We start from the raw sequence: 24,558 nt of genomic DNA, 5'->3' as shown, positions 1-24,558 counted from the left end.
GCATGTCAAGTTTTTTTCCTGTACTGAAACAATTTTTGGTAAAATTTTTTGACACAAGGTTCTTTCTTATACAACCGTTCCTCAAAACAATACTGTCTTTGTAGACTGGGTATTGTTTGTGGACCAAGTAGATGGTGTGATGTTGAAGCGTCAATACATTTTACAAATGAAAGGTTTCTCATCCCACTGAACATTTCTCAAGACTACATGAATGTAAAAAATGCTTATTCCCATATTTTGCAAGCAACAGGCTTCTCATTTTGGGTGAATTAATGAATGTCTTTTGAGACCACGCAAGTAGGAAAATATCTTGCCACATACTTCACAACTAAACTTTTGTTTTTCTGGAATGTGAACTGCTAAATGTTGTTTCATATTACTAGCATGTGAAAATTCCTTTTTACATATTTCACAAGAGAAACATTTCTCCTGGGAGTGAACTAAATAATGTTGTTTCAGATTACCTGAACTGGCAAAAGGTTTCCCACATTTTTCACAAACGAAAGATTTCACCCGAGTATGAACCAACAAGTGCTGTTTCTTATTATGCGAGTTGGAAAATGCTTTGCCACATATCTTGCAAGAGAAGCGTTTCTCTTGTGTATGAACCAATAAGTGTTGTTTCAGATGAGTTGAACGGGAAAAGGTTTTGCCACATGTTTCACAAATGAAACGTTTTTCCTGGGTGTGAACCAATAAATGTTGTGTCAGATTACCTGACAGTGAAAACACCTTCCCACATATTTCACAACAAAAGTGTTTCTTCTCTCTCTCTTTATCTCTGCGAACAACCCAACCAGCTTTAATGTGAGGATATAAATAGATTTTTCCACCACTTCCAAAATTTGTAGGTTTCTCCATATGTAAATACCTTCTGAAATAACTTGATCCTTTGAAAATTATGCTCTGCACTGCTGTTCTGTTAACTTAAAACTGTGCCAGTAAAGGTTCTTATAGCACTCTTGTTTGGGGCAGATTTTCTTGAAAAACAGCTTCCCTCTAAGTTTCAGGATACTTTTATATCACTGATCCAAAGTTTATTCTCTTATTCAATATACTAGCAGGTAGATATCCTTCATGCTACTGTTCTGTTAATCATTTTCATTAATTAATCGATTGATGATTTCTTGCCAAATCTGGAAAGAAAAAAAAAATATATATATATAATACAGCCTATACACAGAAAAGCTAATTAAACAAATAATAAAATAAATAACAAAAATAAAATGAAAGATAATAAAAGTAAGCTCAATTCCAATGGCATTCTGCCTCTTGCACAGACTGCCCAAGAGGGAACACATGAATTGAAATTGGGGAAGGATGATTGCTGGAACAAACTTCCATCTGGCATTGCAGAAGTGGATAGTTTGAATAAATCTTAGGAAGAACAAGGCAAACTGCCAAGAGGGGGATAGATGGGTGATATAGGAAGTGTTGTCACAAACAAAAAAAAAAAAAAAAAAAAAAAATATATATATATAAAATAAGATTAATTTTTTGGACTGTGCTACATAAGCTTGCTTATTTTGCATCATTTTTATCTTCTTTGTTACTCATTTAATTAGGGTTTTTTTTTGTGTGTATTATATAGTAATGAAAATGAAAACATAAAAAAAAGTTAGGTCGAGGATACCCATTGATACAACAGAGAAATCCAAGAGAAGAAGACATAGTAATCAGTTGAGATGCTAATGCACTGCTCATACTGCTATCTACAGTTCAATTTCTGATGGTTTTTTTTTTTTTATATATATATTCTTATTTACCTGTATTCTTTGTCAGTGGTTTGACATTTTCTTCTAGGTGATCTGGGCTGTTGTCTGATTTTTTACTGCAATTATAGGCCACCAGTATTGAAATCTATTGCACTGGCGAGTTTATTAGTGTGTATGTCAGGTCTCAATGCATGGATTTGTTTAATGTTTGAAAGGAAATGATTCCATGGCCATTATTAGCCTTGTGGCCCTTTGAAGAGGTGGGACACAATGGTCAGTCTATATTTTTTTTTAAGTACTTCTGTTTCGCTAATGGTCACACTGTTAGAGTTGACTTCCATTTACATCTTACCTCTGGCAGTTTGGGCTCAAGATCAATCTTGTTAAGTCCGAATTCATGGTGTATTAACTGAAGCAAACTCCTCCATCTCTCCAGCCTTCAGTCAGCAACACTCTCATCCCAATTGTGTCCAGCCATTGTGACCTAGGCATTGTCCTCACACATGCTTCAAGACTCCGGTGGATAGCAAAACAACATTTCCTACATATCACCGACTTCTTTTTACATTTAATTCTCCTCAACATCTTTCTACTTTTACTCTATGCTGCTGAAATTTAGGCATCAGCGGCACCATCAATAAAGTATTAGGACCACTGTTGTTTTTAATTCTCATAAACGACATTGATGAAGGGATAGAGGGCGTGATGTCTAAATTTGCAGATGATGTTAAAATTGGTAGAGTAGTTAATGATCACTGTCAAGCTGAGCTTCTTCAGAGAGACCTAGATAGACTTCAGGAATGGTCAAAAAATGGCAGCTTTGCTTTAATCCAACAAAGTGTAAGGTATTACACCTGGGAAACAGTAATCCCAAAAAAACTTATTCACTTGGAGGAGTTCAACTAAACCCAGTACTGGAGGAAAGGGACTGGGGTGTTACGATACGGTCAGACATGAAATTCTCTGAGCATTGTAAACAGGTTGCAAGGAAGGCCCATGGTGTCTTATCGTTCGATAGATCATCGATAGATGATCTATCGAACTTTTGCAAGTAGAGATAGGGACGTGATAATCCCATTATATAAGGCTTATGTTAGACCACACTTGGAATACTGTGTTCAAGTATGGACACCGCACCTAAAGAAAGACATCGAGCTTCTTGAAAGGGTGCAAAGAAGGGTAACTTGCCTGGTGAGATCAGCAAAAGGGCGTCCTTATGAAGAAAGACTTCGAATGTGGGTTGCAGAGTTTGGAAACTAGACACCTTAGAGGAGATTTGATTGAGGTATTTAAGGCTCTGAGAGGCATCAGTAAAATGAATGAGGTCAAAATTTTCAAGATTATAAATGATGCTAGAACTAGGGGACATAAATTCGAGTTACGGGGGGGGGAATGTTTAGATTGGACTGCAGGAAGTTTTATTTTAGCCAGCGAGTTATTGTTGTTGTTGTTCTGGAGGCTTAATGGCACATAAGCTGCTAAGGCTATAATGTGCCTATTCACTTATTATATTAAAACATGAGTTTTCCCTAAATCAAAAGAAAATCTGAAATCAGAAATAATTGAAAAGCCCAGTTTGCCTGAGAAAGTCAAAAAATTCAGAAATATTTGCCTTATCACCAATGAGATTTTCAAGAGTTATTGGTTTATGGAGATTAACCAGTGAGATCAAGGATGAAGTTCTGGCTTGTTTATAATAGGGGCAGCCAATAAGAATATGTTTTACAGTCAAATTATTAGAACAATGTGTACATTGTGGTGGATCATCTCCTGTGAGTAAATGAAGGTGGGTCAGATAGGTATGTCCTATTCTTGCCCTTGAAAGGACTACTTCTTCTTGTCTCGATGTACGGATACTGGAGCGCCAGATTTTTGGATCATGTTTAAACTGAAAGAGTTTATTATTAGTCTGAGACTGCCAGAGTGCTGTCCATTGTGATAGGCAAGCAGCATGAACAGTTAGTGCATAATCTGATGCTGGAACAGGGATATTGGTTAAATCAAAAGTAGTTGGATTTTTTGCAGCTTTATCGGCCAGTTCATTGCCTAAAATACCATAATGGGATGGAATCCAGCAAAAAGTGACCAGTTGGTTGCGTTCTTTAATTTGCAGTAATAAGCTTCTGATTTCATTAAGAATAGGGTGGACTTCATCTGAGGAATTACATAATGACATGATTGAGCTGAGGGAATCAGTGTAAATAACTGATTTGAAGGAACTGTCAGAACAGAGATTTTCTAAAGCTAGTTTAATTGCATATAATTCAGCAGAAAATATACTAAATTCTGATGGAAGGGAAACTGATACAGTTGTATTCGGAAACACTGCAGCTGCTCCAACATTTGAATTAGATTTAGAGCCATCTGTATAAATTGGGGAGAAATCAGTATATCTTTGAGTGTGAACTGCATGAATTTGGTTGACATTTGATGCTTGCAAAGTATTCTTTCTCCATTGACAGAGGTAAGTGTCACAGGTTGGAAGAGGAGGAGGAGCCCATGGTGGCTGAGTATAAGTTGCCACCTGCTTTACGGAATGGATGGAAATATTCCAAACTTTCACCAATTCAAGAAGGCAAAGACCAGCTGGCTTTACTATACTAGGTTTGTTTCTGTATAGGATTTCTAATGGTGGGTTGAAAAGGTATGACTGAACGGGATGAGAGGCACAACTTTGTATCTTGACAGCATATTTGAGTAACAGTGATTTCCTGCGTAAAGTTAGTGGGGGCTCGTGAGCATCAATGTAGAGACTGTGCTGGCGACGTTCTGAATGCACCAATTGCAATTCTCAAAGCACTGTGCTGAATTGGATCAAGCCAGCGTAATGCGCTCTTTCTGGCAGAATCATAGATTGGAGCACCATAATCAAGACGGGATCTGATTAATGCCCTGTATAAATGAAGAAGCGAGGTACGATCTGCACCCCACGTTTGGGCAGATAAAGCTCTGAGTATGTTTAACTTCTTTAGACATGAGGTCCGTACATTTTTAATATGATCTAGGAAATTTAACTTGTTGTCAAGGATTAATCCAAGAAATCTGATGTTGCTGGTGACTGGGACAACGATGTTAGAAATTTGAAGTTCAGGATCTGGATGAAGTTTGCGTTGTCTACAGAAGTGGATGGCAACGGTTTTCTGCTGCGAGAGCTGATAGGCATTGAGGCTCGCCCATTGTTGAATTTTATTAAGTGCTATCTGAAGCTGTCTTTCAATAGACCTCATGTTTTGAGAATGACAGGAGATCGAAAGGTCATCTGCATAAAGGTAAGTCTCAACTGTATTTGGAAGCTGCTTAGTGATAGAATCTATTCTCAGAGCAAAAAGAGTGGCACTCAGTACTGATCCCTGTGGAACACCTTCTTCCTGGATGAAAGTTGTGGAAAGGGCATGTTGGTATTGAACTTGAAATGATCTAGTATGTAAGAAGTTCTGAATAAATATAGGAAGGTTGCCTCGTAGTCCGAGAAGGTAAAGATCACTAAGTATACCATACCGCCAGGTGGTATTAAAAGCCTTCTCTATGTCTACTGAAACCATTACTAGATGTTCACGTTTGACAAAAGCATTACGTATGGCAAATTCAGCCTTGACCATAAGATCTAAGCATGACCTGTTTTGACGGAAGCCATATTGGTTATGGCTCATTAGCTGTTCCGACTCAATAATCCAGACGAGTCTTCTGTGGATAATTTTCTCAAGAATTTTGCTGAGGCAGCTTGAGAAAGATATGGGTCTATAGCTATTGGGGTTGGATGGATCTTTTCCAGGTTTCAGGAAAGCCAAAACTGTAGAGTGATGCCAAGTAGCTGGAAAAACATTTTCTAAAAAAATGCGATTGTAAAAGACCAGGAGGCAGCGCAAAGCTTCGTCATCAAGATGTTGTAGCATGACATAATAAATCCCATCTGGCCCGGCAGCACCATTTCGGGCAGTTTTAATGACATGTAAAAGTTCAGAATATTGCAGAGGTTTGTTATATGGGAGAAGACGGGCAGTTTTGAAGTGAATACCATGTTTTTCTTCAGTGTTTTTAATTCTTTGGAATGAGGTAGGATAGGCTGTTGCTGCTGAGATTTCGGCAAAAGTATTGCCCAAAGCATTAGCTATATCTACTGGATTAGAGAGATCTTTCCCATTCCAAGAGAGAATTGGAGAAGGTATGGTAGGAAACTTACCAGACAGCTGTCTAATTTTTTTCCATATTATTTTGGAATCAGTATTTCTGTGAAAAGTTGAGGCAAAACGGATCCAGGATTCTTTCTTTGCTTGCTTTTGTATGAAGCGTGCTTTTGCCCTTAATTTCTTGTAATTAATGAGATTGACTGTGCTCGGACATTGCCGAAACAAATTCCAGGCTTTATTTTTTGCTCTCTTTGCTGTGGTGCATTTGTCATTCCACCAGTAATTATGATGCTTTCGGCCCGGAGGATTTGATAGTGGTATTGTGTTCTTAGCCACATTTAGAAGATGCGACGTGATGTATTCTGTCACTTCATCAATATGTTGGAGGCGGATTTTTTCTTCATCAAGATCGATTGATGATTGAAATTTTGCCCAGTCTGCTCGGACAAATTTCCACTTTCTGCAGGGCTGAATTGATGGAGTCTTTGCTTTCAGAAAGTTGCATACTATTGGGAAGTGGTCACTGCCCATGGGATCATTTATTACATACCACTCTATGGTTGGGACTAGTACTGGTGAACAAATCGAGAGATCTATTGCTGAAGTGTGTCCTGCTGGGAGCTGTACATGTGTCGGTGCACCAGTATTGAGTATACTGAAATTTAGTGCCTCTAAAAAGCTTTCAATTAATCGGCCCCGTCTATCCAATTTAGGAGAGCCCCATAATGGGTGGTGCCCGTTAAAGTCCCCTAATATACAGAGAGGTGAAGGTATCTGTATAAAGAGGTCTTCAAGATCTTTTAAAGAGTAAATACGGTTTGGTGGTAGGTAGACTGAGACAAGTGTTATTGCATTATGGAGAGTTATGCGAACAGCAACAGCTTCAATTTCAGTTTGGAGTGTGATATGCCTAGTTGGGATCTTCGAGTTTACTAGGATTGCTACACCACCATGGGCAGCATTAGCGGTATTTCGATCTCTTCGATAAAGGCAATAGTTCTTTATCGAAGGAGAAATTTGTGAGGTCAGATAAGTTTCCTGTAGACAGAAGGCAGCTGGAGAAAATCGGTTAATTAGGTATTTAATATCGTCAGTGTTGCAACAAAAACCTCTGCAATTCCATTGTAAGATACTGTGGTTCATTTAGGTTTAGTTGAGGATGATTCATCAGACTGTTTTTTGTTTGAGCACTTTTTCCGGTCTTTTTTTGGGAAGCTGGGGCGCCCAGTATCCATAGTGTCATTTGCATGGAGTTCTAGCATGGGTTCTTCAAGATCTGAGTGTACGTCGACTTCCATACTATTGGTGGATGATTCAGGTTTCTTGTTTTCTTTGGTAGTTTTTAATTTTTCTTTATCATGCGAGAGTGTCCGAGTATCAGTTGGGATGCTGATTGGAGTGTTGGTCGATTCACTGGTTTTAGTTTGTGTGTCTTTTCCTGAATTTGATAATGTATTTTTAACCCAATTAGCCATAGATGTGCTGGGGGGGTATTGATACATCTGTTTGTACTGCTGTTGTAATAATGCTTCGAGTGTGAGATGCATATGAACGACTGGGCATGGTCAACATAACCTGTCTACGTGCCTCAGGGTATGTGACTTTGTGTTCAATTTTATATTTTTGAATTTTTTTTCCTGTTTTCCACAGGATTTTGAAAATGCTGGGTGACTTTCTTTGCAGTTGGGGCAAATGGGACTTGATGCTGAACAGTCTGCTTGTGTATGTTCCTTGGAACCACATATAGGACAAATAGCTTCTCCTCTGCATGCTTGTTGGGAATGTCCATATTTTTGACATTTAAAACAACGAATGGGATTAGGAATATAAGCCCGAATTCGGCAGTTTAAATAGCCAGCTTTTACTGAGGATGGCAAATCTGGGGTACTGAAGGTTAAAATGATTGACCTAGTTGGGACGAGATTTCCATCTTTTTTAGTCATTATGCGTTTGGCGTTGGTTACTTTTTGATTCAGCCAGTTATAAATTACTGGAATAAGTTGCCTTCATGGGTGGTAGAGGCCGACAGTTTGGGGAAATTCAAAGGTCATCTGGATAGTACTTTTGGGTAAGGGAAGCGCATAGGATGATAGGTTTAATTTCCTTTTTTTTTTTTTTTTTTTATTAATTATTATTATTTAGTTATTTTTTTTGTTTTCATAATTTTTTTTCGCTGGTGCAGCATAAGCCATAGGCTTTCTTGCACCATGCGGCCGTTACTAATACTAAACCACTCTTTGCCACAGAATTCTGGCCCCTAAAGTGGGCCAACAGGAAGCACAACCTTCCAGCTCTGATTTGCACCACGCAGCTTGCCGACTCTCTCAGGATTCCACAGCTTCCCACCTTAATCGATGGCCAACACCTCCTAGCAACAGTCAAGATGATAACAGGCATAATTGCAATACCTTCATTTTGGGATACCTGCGGCTGGAGGATTCCCCCTGCTGCCCTTAGGGCCAATCCCAAGCTCTACCCGTGTTCAGCATGACTTCATCTTTCAGACAGGTTCCTCCCTCAGCAGATGCTCAAACGAACCGAGGCACTTGCTGCCGACCTGAACAAGTTCACCGCTGACCGGACTTACCGGAAAAAAATTATTACTAGCAGTTAGACTAATCAGCAATGACTGATGTGTACATTGCATCTGCTCCTATCTCATTGAGCTGGTGCTCTTATCTCGATGTTAAGCCAGCTTGATTAGACCCAACTCTCATGAGAAGTTCTCTCCTTTGTATTGAAATATGTTTTCATTTGTAAAATTACCCTTTTTCATTTTGAAAATAATTGTTTGAGCATCCCGGAAGTATCAGGAGGCTGTAAACCTCTGGCTTTATGGCCGTGAAGGACAATAAAGCCGCTCGCTCTCTCTCTCGCACCTGACATCAAAGGGGTGTTGCTAAATATGTATCAATTGGCTTTCTCATTCTGTTTTATTAATTGGGATATCTCAATTATTTTTCGGAAGGTATTAATTCAGCAACATCCTTATCCTGATTTATTCCCCTCCTCGTTGGTAGTTTGTACTGGTTTATTTTACTTTGTATATTCTAGTTATAAATATAGCTCATACAAAAATTATCTTAGAAATTGTAAATATATGGACTAAAGATTTGCTGTATGCAGAAAGCATTCTATACTTGGTGGTGGTTTTCAAATTGCGTTTGTGTGTAGGTGGACATACATGGAATTTGATCCAAATGTATTCTATATTGGTGCTATGAAATTGATGGAAAACAAAAAGCTTTAGTATCACTTGTATACATATATTTTTACCTTGCCATAAGTTTTCAGTAATGACAATTCACAACAATTTTACTTAAGAAACATCTAATTCTGATTTACATTTATTTTCTGGGACCCTTTAACAAAATACTGTGTCAGAATTGCTAGCTCCTTAGAGATAGCATAATTTACTCACTATAATTCTGAAGGCTTTCCCCATCTCTTTATTTCACCTTTTAGTTATATGTCTTAAGTCAGCATTTCTCAACCAGTGGTATGCATACCACTAGTGGTACGTGGAAAAAGATTTAATGGTACATGAATAATGGATGGTTGAATTTTTTAAATTTATGAAAAATAAAACATTAAAAATTTCCCCCTGTAAAGGTAATAATTACGTTTTACCTATCTTTTTTCAATCTAACAGGAGTTCATAAATCATGTGTTTTTTGATTTAATTGTTTTGTAACAATTAAATACAATTAACAACTGCACTTAATTGTTATTGATTACAATTAAATCAACATGTTAATCAAATATTTTATTATTTTGTATTGTTTAATATTTGTTATTTAGTTTGTTAAATTTTTGTATTAAAAATTAAATAAAAATATGTATAATTTATAACAGCCTTATTATACGAATCTTCTTGACTTTTCCTCATAATACAAATACATATTTTAATGAGTGGTACCGAAATTTTTCAATTTTAGTTTTGGTTGTACAAGTATTAAAGGGTGAGAACTGCTGATCTGGGTCATATATTTTCTAGATGACTAAGGCTAGAAGGACATGAACTAATTATATACACTAGCCAAAAAATTAGAAACCTTTATTCAATATCTAGTAGGGCGACTTTCTGTCCAAGTTACAACCCATACACATCATGGTGTTGATTTCGTAATATGCCTATCTGAAGACAGCTAGCTGCCGATCTGCCATTCTTCCGTCAGGATAGTTAATAAAAAATGAATAGCAAATGCTTAGAATAATTTCACTATTGATAGTTAATAAATAAATTATTATTATTAATAGCCATATGGTACAAGGAAGCCAGAGGCTTATGCTGTACCAGACAAAAATAAAAAAAAAAAAATTTCTGCGTTACCCTGAAAGAGAAAGAGAGAGGGGGGGAGGAATCACCAAAAATGAAGAATGATGATATCCAGCTCAGTACCCTGGGTGTGCCAAGTCCATACTCACCAGATATGAGCCCCTGGGATACTCTGGAATGACCACATGATCAGAGAATACAAGAAACGGCACTGTATTTAGCAGATCATGAGCTTGAACCCCAGTCACTCAAAGCACACATACTTACACACCCTCATGTCTGACCACTTGGCTACAGTGACCTGTTTTTTCAGCTACTGTAATGTGTAGGTTGGAGAACTGAGAAGCCATATTGCCCTTTCCAACATATCCCAGATAGTCTCAAATTGGATTCAGATCTGGAGAATTAGGCAATCAAAATAAATGTTGGAGTTTATGGAAATGTTTCTCAAACCAATCAGATACAATTTTTGCATGCCAGATAGTTGTATTGTCATCTTAAAAGAATCCATTGGAATCCAGGTAAAATAAAGCACTGCAAGGTGATGTTGGTCTGACAACAGAAATACATTAATTCAAGGTAAGGTAACAAAGACTTAACATTATGGGTGGGCCCAATCCAAAACGTATCTCTTACCACACCACCACCAGCTGCTTGAGTGACGAACATGAGACAATCTGGATACATGGCTTTGTGAGATTCCCAAGCTTCTACACTAACAGTGGTGGAAAAAATTGCAAATTGTGACTCGCCAGACCACAACCTTTTACTACTGTTCTACAGTCCAGTCTTGGCAACACCACTCTAGTCAAATGTTGTTTTGGTTTTTTTTTTTTTTTAAAGGAGCATTAGCAACTAAGGCCATATTGCTCCGGGGATATGCGGTGGTCATTCCCTGACCTTTCCGCATCCTCCATATTTGGTGGTCACAGGCTCGAACTCTGGTCTAATCAAGAAGCATGTGCTATGCACTGCTGCTCCTGCCCACCTGGCTATGGAGGCACCTCAAATGTTGTGTGTGTAGGGCATATGGCATATATCCTCTGGATTTTTTTTTTTTTTTTTTGGTGACTAGTGTATACTTTCTGGTTTTTGAAATACTTCAAAAAACAATTATTAAAATATTTACTGAAAATTAAAAAATAAATTTATTAGAATTTGAATCTTAGGCAATACTTAGTTTTATTATTTTTAATGTATATATATATACAGGGTGTCTCAAAAATACACGGCATAACTTCAGGAATGAGTTCCTCATATGTAGACAATAAAAATATTTTATATCAACATAGTTATGGAAATGCTTGGTTCCCGAGTTATTAACCGGAATGTCTTATCTGCTGCAGGTGATTTCCTTCATCATAAGGTATTGACAGAATCTGGTGGTTTTCCATTCCGACCATGTACTCAAATCAGGAGCAAGTGGATATGCACTTTATGTACGGTTTGGCAGACGGCAATGTTCTGGAGGCTCGTCGTTTGTACCACAAAAGGTTCCCAGAATGAAGATGTCCAGACAGGAAAATGTTTGAAGGTATCCATCGCCGCCTTTGTGAACATGGGACCTTTACACCTCGTGCTGCCGACAGAGGACAACCAAGATCTACAACTCCTGAAGTAGAGGAGGAGATTTTGGATGTTGTGCATGCCACTCCGGGAATCAGCACATGCAATAGCAATGCAACTGGCTTTTCACCGTTCGACTATTTGGAGTGTTGCGAGAACACCAACTGCAGCTGATGTGGAAACTTTCCGCAATCGAGTTGTGGCAGGTTGTGAGACAATACAAAACATGCCAGGAATTTGGCATAGTCTTCGTGAGTCTATGAGACGTCGATGTGAGGCCTGTATTCAGGCAGAAGGCGAACATTTTGAACAATTACTATAAGGCGATGTGAACAGTTAAGTGCCATAGACAGACCTTCAAAACTCGGAAACCAAGTATTTCTGGAACTATGTTGATATAAAATATTTTTATTGTCTGCACATGAGGAACTCATTCCTGAAGTTATGCCGTGTATTTTTGAGATACCCTATATGTACAAACACACACAGGTACATGCTGATACTCTCTGGAATTCGATTAATAAGCCTGATATGCACAGTATACTCTACTTTTTGTAACATTCATAGAGTATACCTTCTGCTAATTTTATGACTATAGCACTGTGTGTTTTGTTTTTTTGTTTTTTTTACAGAATAAACTCCCTCACGACTACCAATTGCTAAATTTTTCAATTTCTATCACATAATTTGGTTGGAAATGGGTCTTTCTTTACTTGAATTTTTTAGCCATTTGCTGTGTACTGGACCTTCTATTGTGATTCCTGCAGTCTCATTCTTAGAGTATTCACTTTCTGCCACATTTCTTCCATTTAGAACTGCATTCTCCTTTCATCTTCCACCCATTGTATACTTTTGAGATGACTGTTTTCGATGCACCAGTGATTTCTTTGTTTTCTTAATTATGGTTCCTGCTAAATGTGCTAAAACGATAACATCTTTCTGGAACTCAGAAAAGTCACCTGTCTTCCCCATAACTGGATTGCCTAAGAAGCCCCAAGAATGTTATCTGATACTAAGGAACTTATGATCATATGATGTAACAACATATTAGCATTAGTAGAGGCATTTGATGCAAGAAAGCAAGCTTATGCAGCATCAGCCAAAAAAAAAAAAAAAAACCCACTTCCACTTCACCCCTCTGTTCGTTCAAAATACCTGTCCAGCTGAGCCTTAAACTTATTTAGGCTATCAACCTCCACTACAAGGGATGGAAGTCTGTTCCACCAACCAACCACCCGCTGGCTAAAGGCAAATTTCCGCAAGTCTATCCTACATCTGTCTTTCCTCAATTTGAATTTATGCCCTCTCAGGTGATTTTTCTGAGCTAGAGGAAGAATCCCATCAGCATTGAGCATGCTTAAACCATTCAAGGCTTTATACACCTCTATCAGATCACCTCACTGGTGCCTAGTCTCCAGACACTGTAATTTGCAAAACTTAAGCCTTTCTTCGTAAGAGCACCCCTTTGTTCCATTCACTAATCTTGTTGCCCTTCTCTGTACTCGTTCCAGCAGCTCTACATCCTTCTTGAAATGAGGCCTCCAGACCTGTATACAGTACTCTAGGTGTGGCCTGACCATTGCCTTATACAATGGAATAATCACCTCCTTATCCCTGCTGGAAAAATTCCTGTATATCATTAACAATACTCCATGAGCTACTCTTGCAGCCCGTCTGTACTGCTCAGAGAACTTCATATCTGCCTGCACAACCACCCCCAAGTCCCTTTCATTCTCTACCACTGTCAGTGTAGTACCACAGAGTTGATACGTTGCTCTGGGGTTGCTGTTTCCCATGTGTAGTACTTTACATTTGTCAATGTTAAACTTCATTTGCCACCTCTCAGCCCATCTGCTCAACCTTTCCTTGATAACCCTGCCAACCTTTGTATCGTCTGCAAACTTGGACATCAAGCTTGATATACCATCATCAATATCATTTATAAATACAGAAAACAATAATGGACCCAACACTGAGCCCTGAGGGACTCCACTAATAAAATTAGTCCACGATGAGCAGTGTCCATTGATTACCACTCTCTGTCTTCTCCCCCTCAACCACCCCTTTATTCACAGCACCAATATATTTTCAGAATGCACATTAAATAACTTGTCGATGCCAACTGCAACAGGTTTCTAATTTTCTGGCCAGTAAATGTATTATAAGTTCATATGATTAAAATATGAACTTATAATTATATATTTTAATGTACATAATACACACAGTTATAATTAATGATTTTCATAGTGGGAAGTTAAATTTGTTAAATTTGGGCAGAAAAGTGGAAAATTTCAAGAGTGCTGAATGCAGAGGTGTATTGTTAAAAAAAAAATAGTACCGGAACGCTCGTCAATTAAATCCAAATAGTTACCTACGCCTTTTTCATTTGCAATAATAAATAAGTCAAATATTAGAATATTTGTTCAGTATTTATTTATAACTATTAAATAAAAATTTCAAAGTAAAAAACAAAGGCAAAAAATTTAAAAAAATTCAGAAAAGAAAAATTGTTCTGCTGTTTGTTGGTCAACAGCAGAACGATGAGACTGCAACCAAGTTCGGACATAAAAATTTGGATTCCACAATTCTAATGGTGGACCGTGTAGTTTTATAAACAACAAACATTTAGAAAAAAGTACTGGAACGTCATTCCGGTGTGTTCTGGCCCGAATACACCACTGGTTGAATGAAACAGAAAATGTAGAATCACCTCACAACTATGTAAGTAATATACCAGGACTCCATCAGAAACTACTCATATCAGAAAATATGTTGATGCATGTAAAACACAAACTGAAGATAATTTTGATAATTTATTTGATAATTTATTTATCCCTATTTTGTGTTACAATTGTTGGGAAATAACAGCAAGAAGGGAGGGAGAACACATAAGCCAGAGGCTTTTTAGGGGGTGTTCCCTTTGAAAAAGATAACAATAAAAACAGATACATCATGAATCGGACATGTTTCTACATTCCATTACCGAGACTACGTAAACCAACCACACATGTCGCGTGGTTAACAACAGTAGTTACTTATAATTACATTGTGAGTACTTTTACAATAACAAGTATGAAAGAAAAATTATGAAATAATTGCATAGAATGTTACAATTTATGACAGCTATTCCTTCAACTTGTTTACACAATTTCCAAACTGGTATGCATTGTGGAAGTTCAGGAGTTGAGTGGAAGGTGATTTAGATCAGACCTCCCTGGTGATGTGTTCAGTCAGGAGCTTCTTGAACTTGTTTAGTGAAATGGCATTTTTGATGTTTTCAGGAAGATTATTCCAGGTTTTTGCGCCTCTGTATTTTATATTTTTCTGGCCTATGGCTTTTCTGAAAAGCGGAACCTTCAGGTTCGCTTCATTTCTTAAATTATATCTTATTCCTTCTTCTTCTATTGTTATAAAAAAGGATCTGAAGAGAGGAGGAAAGTTCGGTGTCTTCAAAGCATTGTAGACAAAGACCGCCTCAGCTTTTTGTATCAGTTGGTAGATGCTTAAGAGTCTCGCTTCCTTATATCTCGAAGTCACCGATGCATTCCAGGGAAGGCCCAAAATTGAGCGAACACATCGATTGACAATTGAATTGATTCTCTTAAGGTTATATTGACTGGTCGTACCCCATGAGATAATTCCATATGTGAAGTGAGGCTGTATTAAGGAAAGGAATACTAGTCTGAGAAGGGAAGGAGGTACCCAGGCAGAGGCTCGGGCGAGTATTCCTGCTAGTGACGAAGTTTTCTTTCTTAAGGTGATCATTTGTTTATCCCAACTCAGCTTGTCATCTAGCCAGATTCCTAGAAACTTGGTATCATTCACCCTTTCCAGTTGTTTTCCTTTGTATGTTATTTCGAAATCAATATTCAATGGTTTATTTTTCGTCCTAAACACCATATATTTGGATTTTTCTGGGTTTAGTATCAGCTGATTCTTTTGAAGCCAACTATGCATTTCAGAGAGCAGGGCAGAGATCTTGCATTGAAGTTGGTTAGGGTCTTTATCAGTGATTAGAATGGAAATGTCATCGGCATACGCTACTAGGTGGGAAGATGGAAGATGAGAGAGAAATTCATTAATGTAAAGAACAAATAGGATCGGTCCGAGAAGTGAGCCTTGAGGTACTCCCCTAGAGAAATAAGAAATGTCTGAAAAAGACTGGTTTGTTTTAACGACAAATGGCCTATCACTAAGGTAGTCTTCAAGGAGAAGGTTAATTTTTCCTCTGAAGCCAAGATTGTTGAGCTTGTTGAGTAGGATATTATGATTTATGCAGTCAAAAGCTTTTGATAGGTCTAGAAACAGTGCTATTGCATAGTGACCCTTTTCAAGACAGTCCGTGATCCTGGAGCAGAAGTCAACAATTGCCAGGTCAGTGGATCGTTTTGAACGATAAGCGTACTGTTGTTGATGGATAAGCTGATTGACTTCCAGGAAGCCCATGAGTCTGCCGTGAAGAATTTTTTCGAATAATTTTGCAAAAACTGAGAGTAGAGCTATTGGACGAAAATTGTTGATAGAGTTACAATTTTTCCCCTTAGGAACAGGAACAATGACTGCTTTTTTGAATTGAGACGGGAATTTACCAGATTGAACGGAAAGATTGTAAATATACTTCAGTGGTGTTAGAATTGAGTTAAGGACCTTTTTCAGCAGAGCAGGAGATATTTCATCAAAGCCAGGGGCTCCCTTTTCTTTTAATTGATGTCCTGCTTCTAAAATCTCTTGATCTGAGAGCGGAGCGAGGAAAAAAAGAGCTCCTCATTGAGTGCTTGACAGATTCTTTCGTTGCATTATCTCTAGACTCAACTTCGTCTTTAAAAAGGTTATTCACGCTTGAGATAAAGTGATTACGGAATGCTGCGGCTTTTTCCTGGTCATCCGAAATGAGTACCTCGTTCTCAACTACATCTCCAACGTAGCTCTGTGGTTTCGTTTTTCTTCCAGGTAGTAGCTTGTCCAAGACTGCCCACTTTTCCTTGCTTGTGATGACGCCTTTAAGTTGGGAACTATAATATTTCCTTTTCTCTGACCTAATACTGTCAGTGACTTTGTTTCTGTACGTTGTGTATTTGTTTTTATCCTCCTCCTTTCCTGTTTCTCTAGCAATTCTTGCAAGTTTGTCCCTTTTCTTTAGCATGTTACAAATTTTGTTTGACATAAATGGACATAATTTCCATCTTGGCCTAGTGGTCTTTTTATTCCCTGGGATCCTGATGTATGACGCGCATTTTTCGTAACTATTTAGGATATGCTCAAAGAAGAAGTTCGTCGCAATTTCAGGATCATCTGTAGCAGCCACTCCATCCCACGAAGACTGCTGGAGATCATAACAGAGCTGATTGAGAGAGCCTGGAGTCACAGATCTGTGAGTGTGCATGATCTCTTCCACAATTTCTTCATTTTCAAATACTATTAAGATGGGACGATGATCAGAAATGGTTGCATCCAGTACTGCATAGGTTAGTGAGCATTCCCCAATTGCGAAGTCAAGAAGGGAATTGTGGGACTCTCCCATTCTAGTCGGGATAATTCCGTCAGTCAGAAGAGAAAAACCATTGGAAGAAATGACATCTAGGAGGTCTTGCACTTGAGAGGAAGAGCTTTGAAGTATGTTAATATTAAAGTCTCCCATCAGCAGAAGACTAAGGGATTTGCTTGTGAAGTGAGATAGAATATTGTCAAGAGTTACAAGGAAACTGTTGACTGAAGCTGAGGGAGGTCGGTATAGACACCCAATCACCAGAGAAGCAATGCGGAAAAAGTGATTTCACAAGCTTGATCAGGCAGATTTGTGATAGGAAAGGCAGAGCATCGCAGATGATTGTGAACGTAAATAGCAACTCCACCTCCTTTAGAATCACATCTGCAACTGTGAAAGAGAGCATAGTCTTGAAATCGGACTGAAACTTCAGGGGAGAACCAGGTCTCAGTAAAAACCATCAGGTCTGGATGGAGATTCCATGATGTCAGTTGCGCGAGGATTTCATCATTATGTTTTACAAGACTGCGTGCGTTCATATAGAATACAGTAATTGCATCTTTTGATGCTGTAGTAAGGCATAAGTTATTTGGTTTAATTGTTGGCAAGTGACATGGCAGAAGGGTATTTTCACAAGAGTTAGAGTCATTCAAATTCTGGTAGGATGAAGAGATAGATGAATCGTTTATAGAAGTTCTTCCCAGTTGAGATTCCAGAATATCTGAAAAATGCTCGATATGTCATTCCCGTTGACTAGTTTCAATTGCTAAGTCACTGGCTGATGCCCCAGTACGAGGAAGAGGGGGGCGTCCATAGAAAGGCCGAATAATGGCTCCCTCAGGCCAGCAGTGATCCTTTAGTAATAGATCAAAATCCGTTTGTTGACACTGAATATAGTTCAGTGTGTTGACACTGAATATAGAAAAGAATTTAGAATCAGTCAGAATTTTCCTGAAAGACATAAATTAACATTTAGAAACTTTTTAAGGGGAGAAAATATTTTCCAGGTTCCTTTTGCATTGGCCAGACCTATGGAATGTAGATATGTTTCCATTAAGCTAAAATATTTGGTAATCTTTTACTAGGTGTCACAGCAGTAAAGCACATCAGCTCCAACCTGTGACAACCTGCTATTCCTCCATCAGACTAAACATTACAAAACTCTGTTGTTCAGACTGGACTTGTGTGTTGCTTACTTTATTTACCAGTCTCTATGACAAGAAATTAAATTTACTATTTGGGGCATGCTTTGGCATTCAGGGTAAGAATTAGTTTTTTTTTATACTTATGTTTTTATTTTTATTTTCTGGTGATATTTATAGTAATAATATTTCAGTATACAGTAGAACCCTGTTAATCCAGGCCCTGATTATCCAGACTTTTTGTTAATCTGGACTGGATTTTCCGTTGGGGGAAAAATTCTTAATTATTTGAAAAAAATATATATGGAAGGAATTATAAAATTAACTGACTAGATCGTACGTATAGCTTAGCTTAATTTTCAGCACTCACCTCATAGTAATCCGCTTAGCTGGAGGAGGGTTTTATCACATATATAGTGGTTATAGGATTCTAATACTTTACAGGGATTATGGGTTTTAAAATTAAGTTATGGGCTGTAGAAAAATTTTTAAGAAAGGAAAGTGCACCTTCCATGGTTGCCTAATAAAATTAAATTAAGAGAAAGAAAAAAGAAAAAGGGAAATATATAAGCTAATAATCGCGTACGAGCGACTTTCGAGTTTCCTCGTCTTCAGTTAGCTATAGTGGAGGGGGGGAAGAGAGCGCGCTTGTCTTATATACGGGTTGGGTTCCCGAAATGCATTTCAGTGCACGTGGAAACTTGATACGTGCTAAATTCCAAATGGGGGAGAAATTGGCGGGAATCTTTTTGTTTAACACGTTGAGTGATGTATGGCGCTTATACCAAGAGTCAAAATTAACTGACTTATGAGAACTGGCTTTCTGAAAATTGTACGATATATATATATTTACAAGCATGAGCTCATCTAGCTAAGTTTATATTAACGTTATTGTAAACAAAAAGAGCAGGGATAAAGGGACTACAACTACAACTAGTCCATGTATACTAAGTGATAGCTGCCTGCTGCACTGGATAAGAGTGAATGTGATGATGTGCTGTAGCACGTGATCAGTGATGGGGATGAATGTACCGTAATGAATGTCTTTGTATAGTATTTTGTTTACTTACCATATTCTTTTACTTTTTATAATTTTTACTTTAAAATATTGTTTTATTAATTTAGTATAAAAACTAATTTAGTTAAATTTTTTTCATTTAGTAACTTTAAATAAAAATTGGTATGTTAAAGATAGCTTCCAGTATATGCTATTGATTTTTATACTGTATTAAAATTTTTGCTATATACAGTTTTTTTTTTTTCCAGTACAAAGTACAGCAGTTTCATTTCTGAGTTTAGAGAAGTGATCTATATAACAATTTGCTTATGTCCCTCTGACCAGAATGCTCTCTGAACTTGAATAACTCAAAGATTAATCTGATTCCTTTTACAAAAGGTTTTATTTAACATTAAAACTGAAAGGGAAAAAAATTTACAGAAAAATTTTCAATCGATTTTCAAATCTTGAGAATTGATTTAGCTCCCAGTAAAACTAACTTTCTGCTTACTTTGAAGAGAAGACAATTTCTTAGCTTTTGTCACCACAATGAACAAATCTCAATGTCAGACTCAACATAGTTGCCATTTTTTCTCACTGACAACTTTATGTAGCAGTTTCCAGGTACAGATAATTTTGGTGCAATAACTGTAATTTTTTAAAGGACAATATGTAAAAAATTATCAAATTGCATTTTTATCCAAGTCTATCCAAGTCTGTCCCATAGACACCTTAACTATCAGCAAAGGCAGCCAAGAGAGAGAGGTTTGTAATTACTTACATATTAATATTTACTTCTCTGAAAGTTTTGGTGAAATATTCACCAAAACTTTCAGAGAATGCCATATTTTCAGTTCAGTTCATAACTACTGTACCAAGGCTTTAAAATTGCAGAGGACCCCAGAAAATATTAGTTTATGTATTTTTCAAAATAGAATTTAATTTCTGATATCAGAATTGCATTTACAGATTTTCTTTTTTACATTTAATATTAAATACGAAAAAAATCCCCCAATTATTACATAATAGTAATAACATTCCTATTATATGCATATAATATTGCTAAACTGCGAGGAAGATAACATAGAAACACAGAAGCCAATATAAAAAAAAAAAAAAAAAATTGAAATGACTAAAAACGGTTATTTTCAAAAATTGACGTTTAACTTCATTTTGTGACAGCTAGTTTTAAAGTAGGTAGACGCGTTAACATTCGAAGGATACTTACGTGGCAGCGGGTCGCACGCGGCCCGCAGATCGGATGCCCCTGGAATAGGAAAAACGTTTATTACAACGTACAGCGATTGATTTTGATTTTTGAGTTTTCACCGATATCGTTAATGGTGACAATGTAATACCAGTGTTACACTAACGACTAGCATATATATATACAGTACTGTACATAATTTTCGACTGGCCGCGGAATTCATAAAATCGTGACTCACACGTGAATCACAAAAAACTTTCGCCAATGAGTCATGATATACCATGTCATGCTTACGATTTCTAACAGAATTATTTGCTAGATGGAATTAAAATGCCAAAATATATTTAACAAGGCAATAATTATAATTCGGTGAAGTACTTTTAAAAGTAGTAGTAGAATTAGTGGCATATGATGCAAGAAAGCAAGTGTATGAACTTATGCAGCAAAAAAAAAAAAAAAAAATACAAAACAAATCCCTCTAAATGTTTGTCCAGTTCCTCCTTAAATTTATTTAATCCATCAACTTCCACAACGACAGGTGGAAGTTTGTTCCAGCAATTAACCACCCACTGGATAAAGGCAAATTTCCGCACATCTATTCTACATCTGTCTTTTCTTAATTTGAATTTGTCCCCCTTAGGTTCGTAATCTGAACAAGTGGAAGGATCACATCAGAATTCAGTGTGCTCAACCCATTCAAGGCCTTATACACCTCAATCATATCACCGCACAGGTGCCTAGTCTCCAGCCACTGCAATTTGCAGAACTTAAGCCTCTATTGGTAAAAGGATCCCTTCATTCCCCTCACCAATCTAGTTGCCCTTCCCTGTACATGCTCAAGCAAATCTACATCCTTCCTAAAATGAGGCCTCCAGACCTGTACACAGTACTCACGGTGTACAGATGGACATTCACCTCCTTTTCCCTGCTAGAAAAAATTTCTATTTATCATTGACAAAACCCCATGACTTGCCCTGGCAGCCTGTCTGCATTGCTCAGAAAATTCATATCTGACTGCACAATTACTCCCTGGTCTTTTTCATTTTCTACCACTTTAAGTGTAGTACCACACAGTTGGTACATTTCTCTGGGGTTACTTCTACCCATATGCAGTACTTTGCATTTGTCAAGGTTAAACTTCAGTTGCCACTTCTTAGCCCATCTGCCCAAATTTTCTAGATCCTGTTGCAGTAGCACACTGCCATTACTGTCATTAACAACCCTGCCAACCTTCGTGTCATCTGCAAACTTCGACATTAAGCCTGATATACCTTCATCAATATCATTGATAAATATACAAAACAACAGTGGACCCAACACCGAACCCTGTGGGACTCCACTAATAACATTAGTCCAAGAAGAGCAGCACCCATTGATTACCACCCTGTCTTCTCCCACTCAATCATCCGTTTATCCATTGTAGCAACTTACCCTTAATACCATTCTGCTACAATTTGTACAATAGTCTTCCATGTGCAAAAGTGTCAAAATGTTTCCTGAAATCCAAATATGTGACATCAAAATTGTTTTTTGCATCCAGTTCTTTTGTGACTGCATCATAGTATCCTATCAAATTTGAGAGACAAGACTTTCCCTTAACAAACCCATGCTGTGTCTGAATTATTGCTGCAGTCTTGTCTGGATGATCCTGCAGTGCATCTTTAACCAATGACTCCATTATTTTACCCGGAACAGAAGTTAAACTAACTGGCCTGTAATTACTCGTGTCACCCTTCGATCCCCCTTTGTGAATTTGGGATACATTTGCACGTCTCCAGTCCGTGGGAACCTCCCCTGAGTCCAAGGATGCTCTCATAATTATGGCTAAGGGTTTGCTTAGTTGCTTTGCCGCCTCCTTTAATATAACTGGATAGATCCCATCCACCCCAGGTGCTTTTCTTACGTTTAACTTCAACAATTTCTCTTCCACTTTGCTCTCAGTTATTACAAGATCATTAAGCACCCTGCTACAATTTGATAACCTGCCATTTTCAAACCTTAATAATTCCTCACGTGTGAATGTAGGTGCAAAATACTCATTCAGTTTGTTTGCTATCTGAGCAGGATCATCAACAGTTGAACCATTGATATCAAGTGGACCAATCAGATTCATCCCCTTCCTTTTACAGTGTATACAAGTAAAGAAATCATTGCTGTTTTTATTAGCATCCTTTGCCAAAGATTTCTCGTAATCTACCTTCGCCTGCCTAACCTCCTTTGATTAGAGACTAGCTTATATCTGCCATAGGCTTCTGAGTCATTTGATAATTTATATGCATCCTATGCATATAACCATCCCATGGTTATAGATAACCTAATGATTTCCAATAACCCTGACCCCATGTTTTCTTTCCAGCGGTAAAATATTATTATTTTATTATTCTTAGCCATATGGCGCAAGGAAGCGTTGTGCAGCACCAGCAAAAAAAAAAAAAAATGAGTTACCGTCTGAGAGAGTCAAAGTAAAAGAGAATCACCAAGAGAAAAATGATATCCAGCTCAGAACCCTGGATGTGCCAGGCCAATACTCACCAGATTATGTTCATTCAAATGTGCCACTCTTATAAAGGAGAATTGAAATAGCACTGTTAAAATAAATACTTTTTTTTAAATTTAAATCAGCCAGATTACAGTTACGTACATAGTAATGACCATCATATCAATTACATCTGTTGAGCCCTTACCTTCATTCAATAGAAAATCGAATATCGCGATATAGCAAGTGTCGAAAGGATTGTCAGAAGCTTCAAAAGAGCGAATAAACGAAAGAACTTGTCACTTAACAGAAATGCTACCTCGTATTGTATTCAGAAATGGAGAATTCAGTGTCAAGAATTACAAAGCAATCTATTTCCGTTGCAACCCAGTTGGAAAAATACATTTCGCTTGCTAGCAGCAAGCAAACGTAAGTCACTTTGAACAGTGATGATGATGTATACTTCCGCAATAATATAGTTCCATAAACCTAACTTAATACTGATTTCATATACAATTTTAAGCACGCATTTTTAAAAATGTTGACAATAATAAAATAGCAGAAATGAATTAATTATAGCAAATAATGGATAAAAGTGAATTCGATCCCTCTTTTATTCATATAATAATAATAAGGTTTTTAAGTATTGTGCGCCATCGATTATCTACCAATCAGGAAACGGTTTTCTTCCTCAGTGGAATTAAATCTTCATTACTAGTTCCACAGAGTTCCAGTACTAGTTCCACCAGTTCCAGTAAAATTACGTATTTTGTTACAGTTCTTTGTCGTTATGAAAAATGGGGAGAAATGATTTCTTTAATAATATGAGATATTTTATAAAACCATTTTTTTTGGAAGATAAATAGTAAATAAAAATCTTTTAATATTTTATAGTAAAATTATTCAAAGCACTACATAGTCCATGATGAGTGTATAGGGGAATGACTATTTAGTACTATACGTTTAAACTAATATTCAACAAACTGAACTATTAAAAAATGTTAAAATAAGTCGTTAAATCTAAATAAGCAATTTAATCATCTATAACATTATAATTGTGTTAATTTATAAATTTAGTTCTTATTGAAAAATTCATCTTCTTTGCCTTTTATGTTTTCAAAATCACAAATTAGTTTTAAGGTGCAATTTTGGAAACTTTAATTTTTATTTATGTTCAATAGCTAGTATAGTAAGATCATTTAATCTAGTTTGCACTATAGAATTTCATTTTTTATTTACTAAGTGATCTTTTAACACTTATCACATTTACAACCACACGAGCTTACATCTGGTGAGTCTGACACACCCAGAGTCCTGAGCTGGATATCATTCTTCTCTTTCTTGGTGATTCCCTTCTACTTTTGACTGACTCTCTCTCTCTCTCTCTCTCAGGATAACTCGGGGAATTTTCGGATTTTTTTTTTTTTTTTGGATGGTGCAGCATAAGCCTCAGGCTTCCTTGCACCATGTAGCTAATATTAGTATTAATGTTAACATAATTAATAATATTTATTAATTATGTTAATTAATAACATAATACATAATTAATTCCTTGCATCATATG

The 24,558-nt window shown here is 37.1% G+C and overlaps 1 protein-coding gene across 1 annotated transcript; it reads right to left on the bottom strand.

The window, feature by feature from the left end:
- Window positions 1–10: 10 nt before the first annotated feature.
- Window positions 11–23,375, bottom strand: LOC150075580 (uncharacterized). Its single transcript, XM_090388814.1, has 2 exons — window positions 23,203–23,375; window positions 11–1,136 (listed from the first exon to the last, which is right to left on the bottom strand). Exon 2 carries the CDS (start codon window positions 859–861, stop codon window positions 256–258), a length of 606 nt encoding a protein of 201 aa, XP_090244940.1. The 5' UTR covers window positions 862–1,136; window positions 23,203–23,375; the 3' UTR covers window positions 11–255.
- Window positions 23,376–24,558: the final 1,183 nt, after the last annotated feature.

Source organism: Mastigoproctus giganteus, chromosome 14 (genome assembly GCF_048544385.1).
Source record: "Mastigoproctus giganteus isolate SK-2022 chromosome 14, ASM4854438v1, whole genome shotgun sequence".
In the NCBI taxonomy this organism is placed as follows: Eukaryota; Metazoa; Arthropoda; class Arachnida; order Uropygi; family Thelyphonidae; genus Mastigoproctus; species Mastigoproctus giganteus.
Note: the sequence above shows the minus strand (reverse complement) of the source record. Positions and strands in the feature narration are given on the sequence as shown.

What these genes read in the sequence shown, in the direction of transcription:
- LOC150075580 (XM_090388814.1), bottom strand. Translation starts at nt 861, where the DNA reads ATGGAGAAACCTACAAATTTTGGAAGTGGTGGAAAAATCTATTTATAT.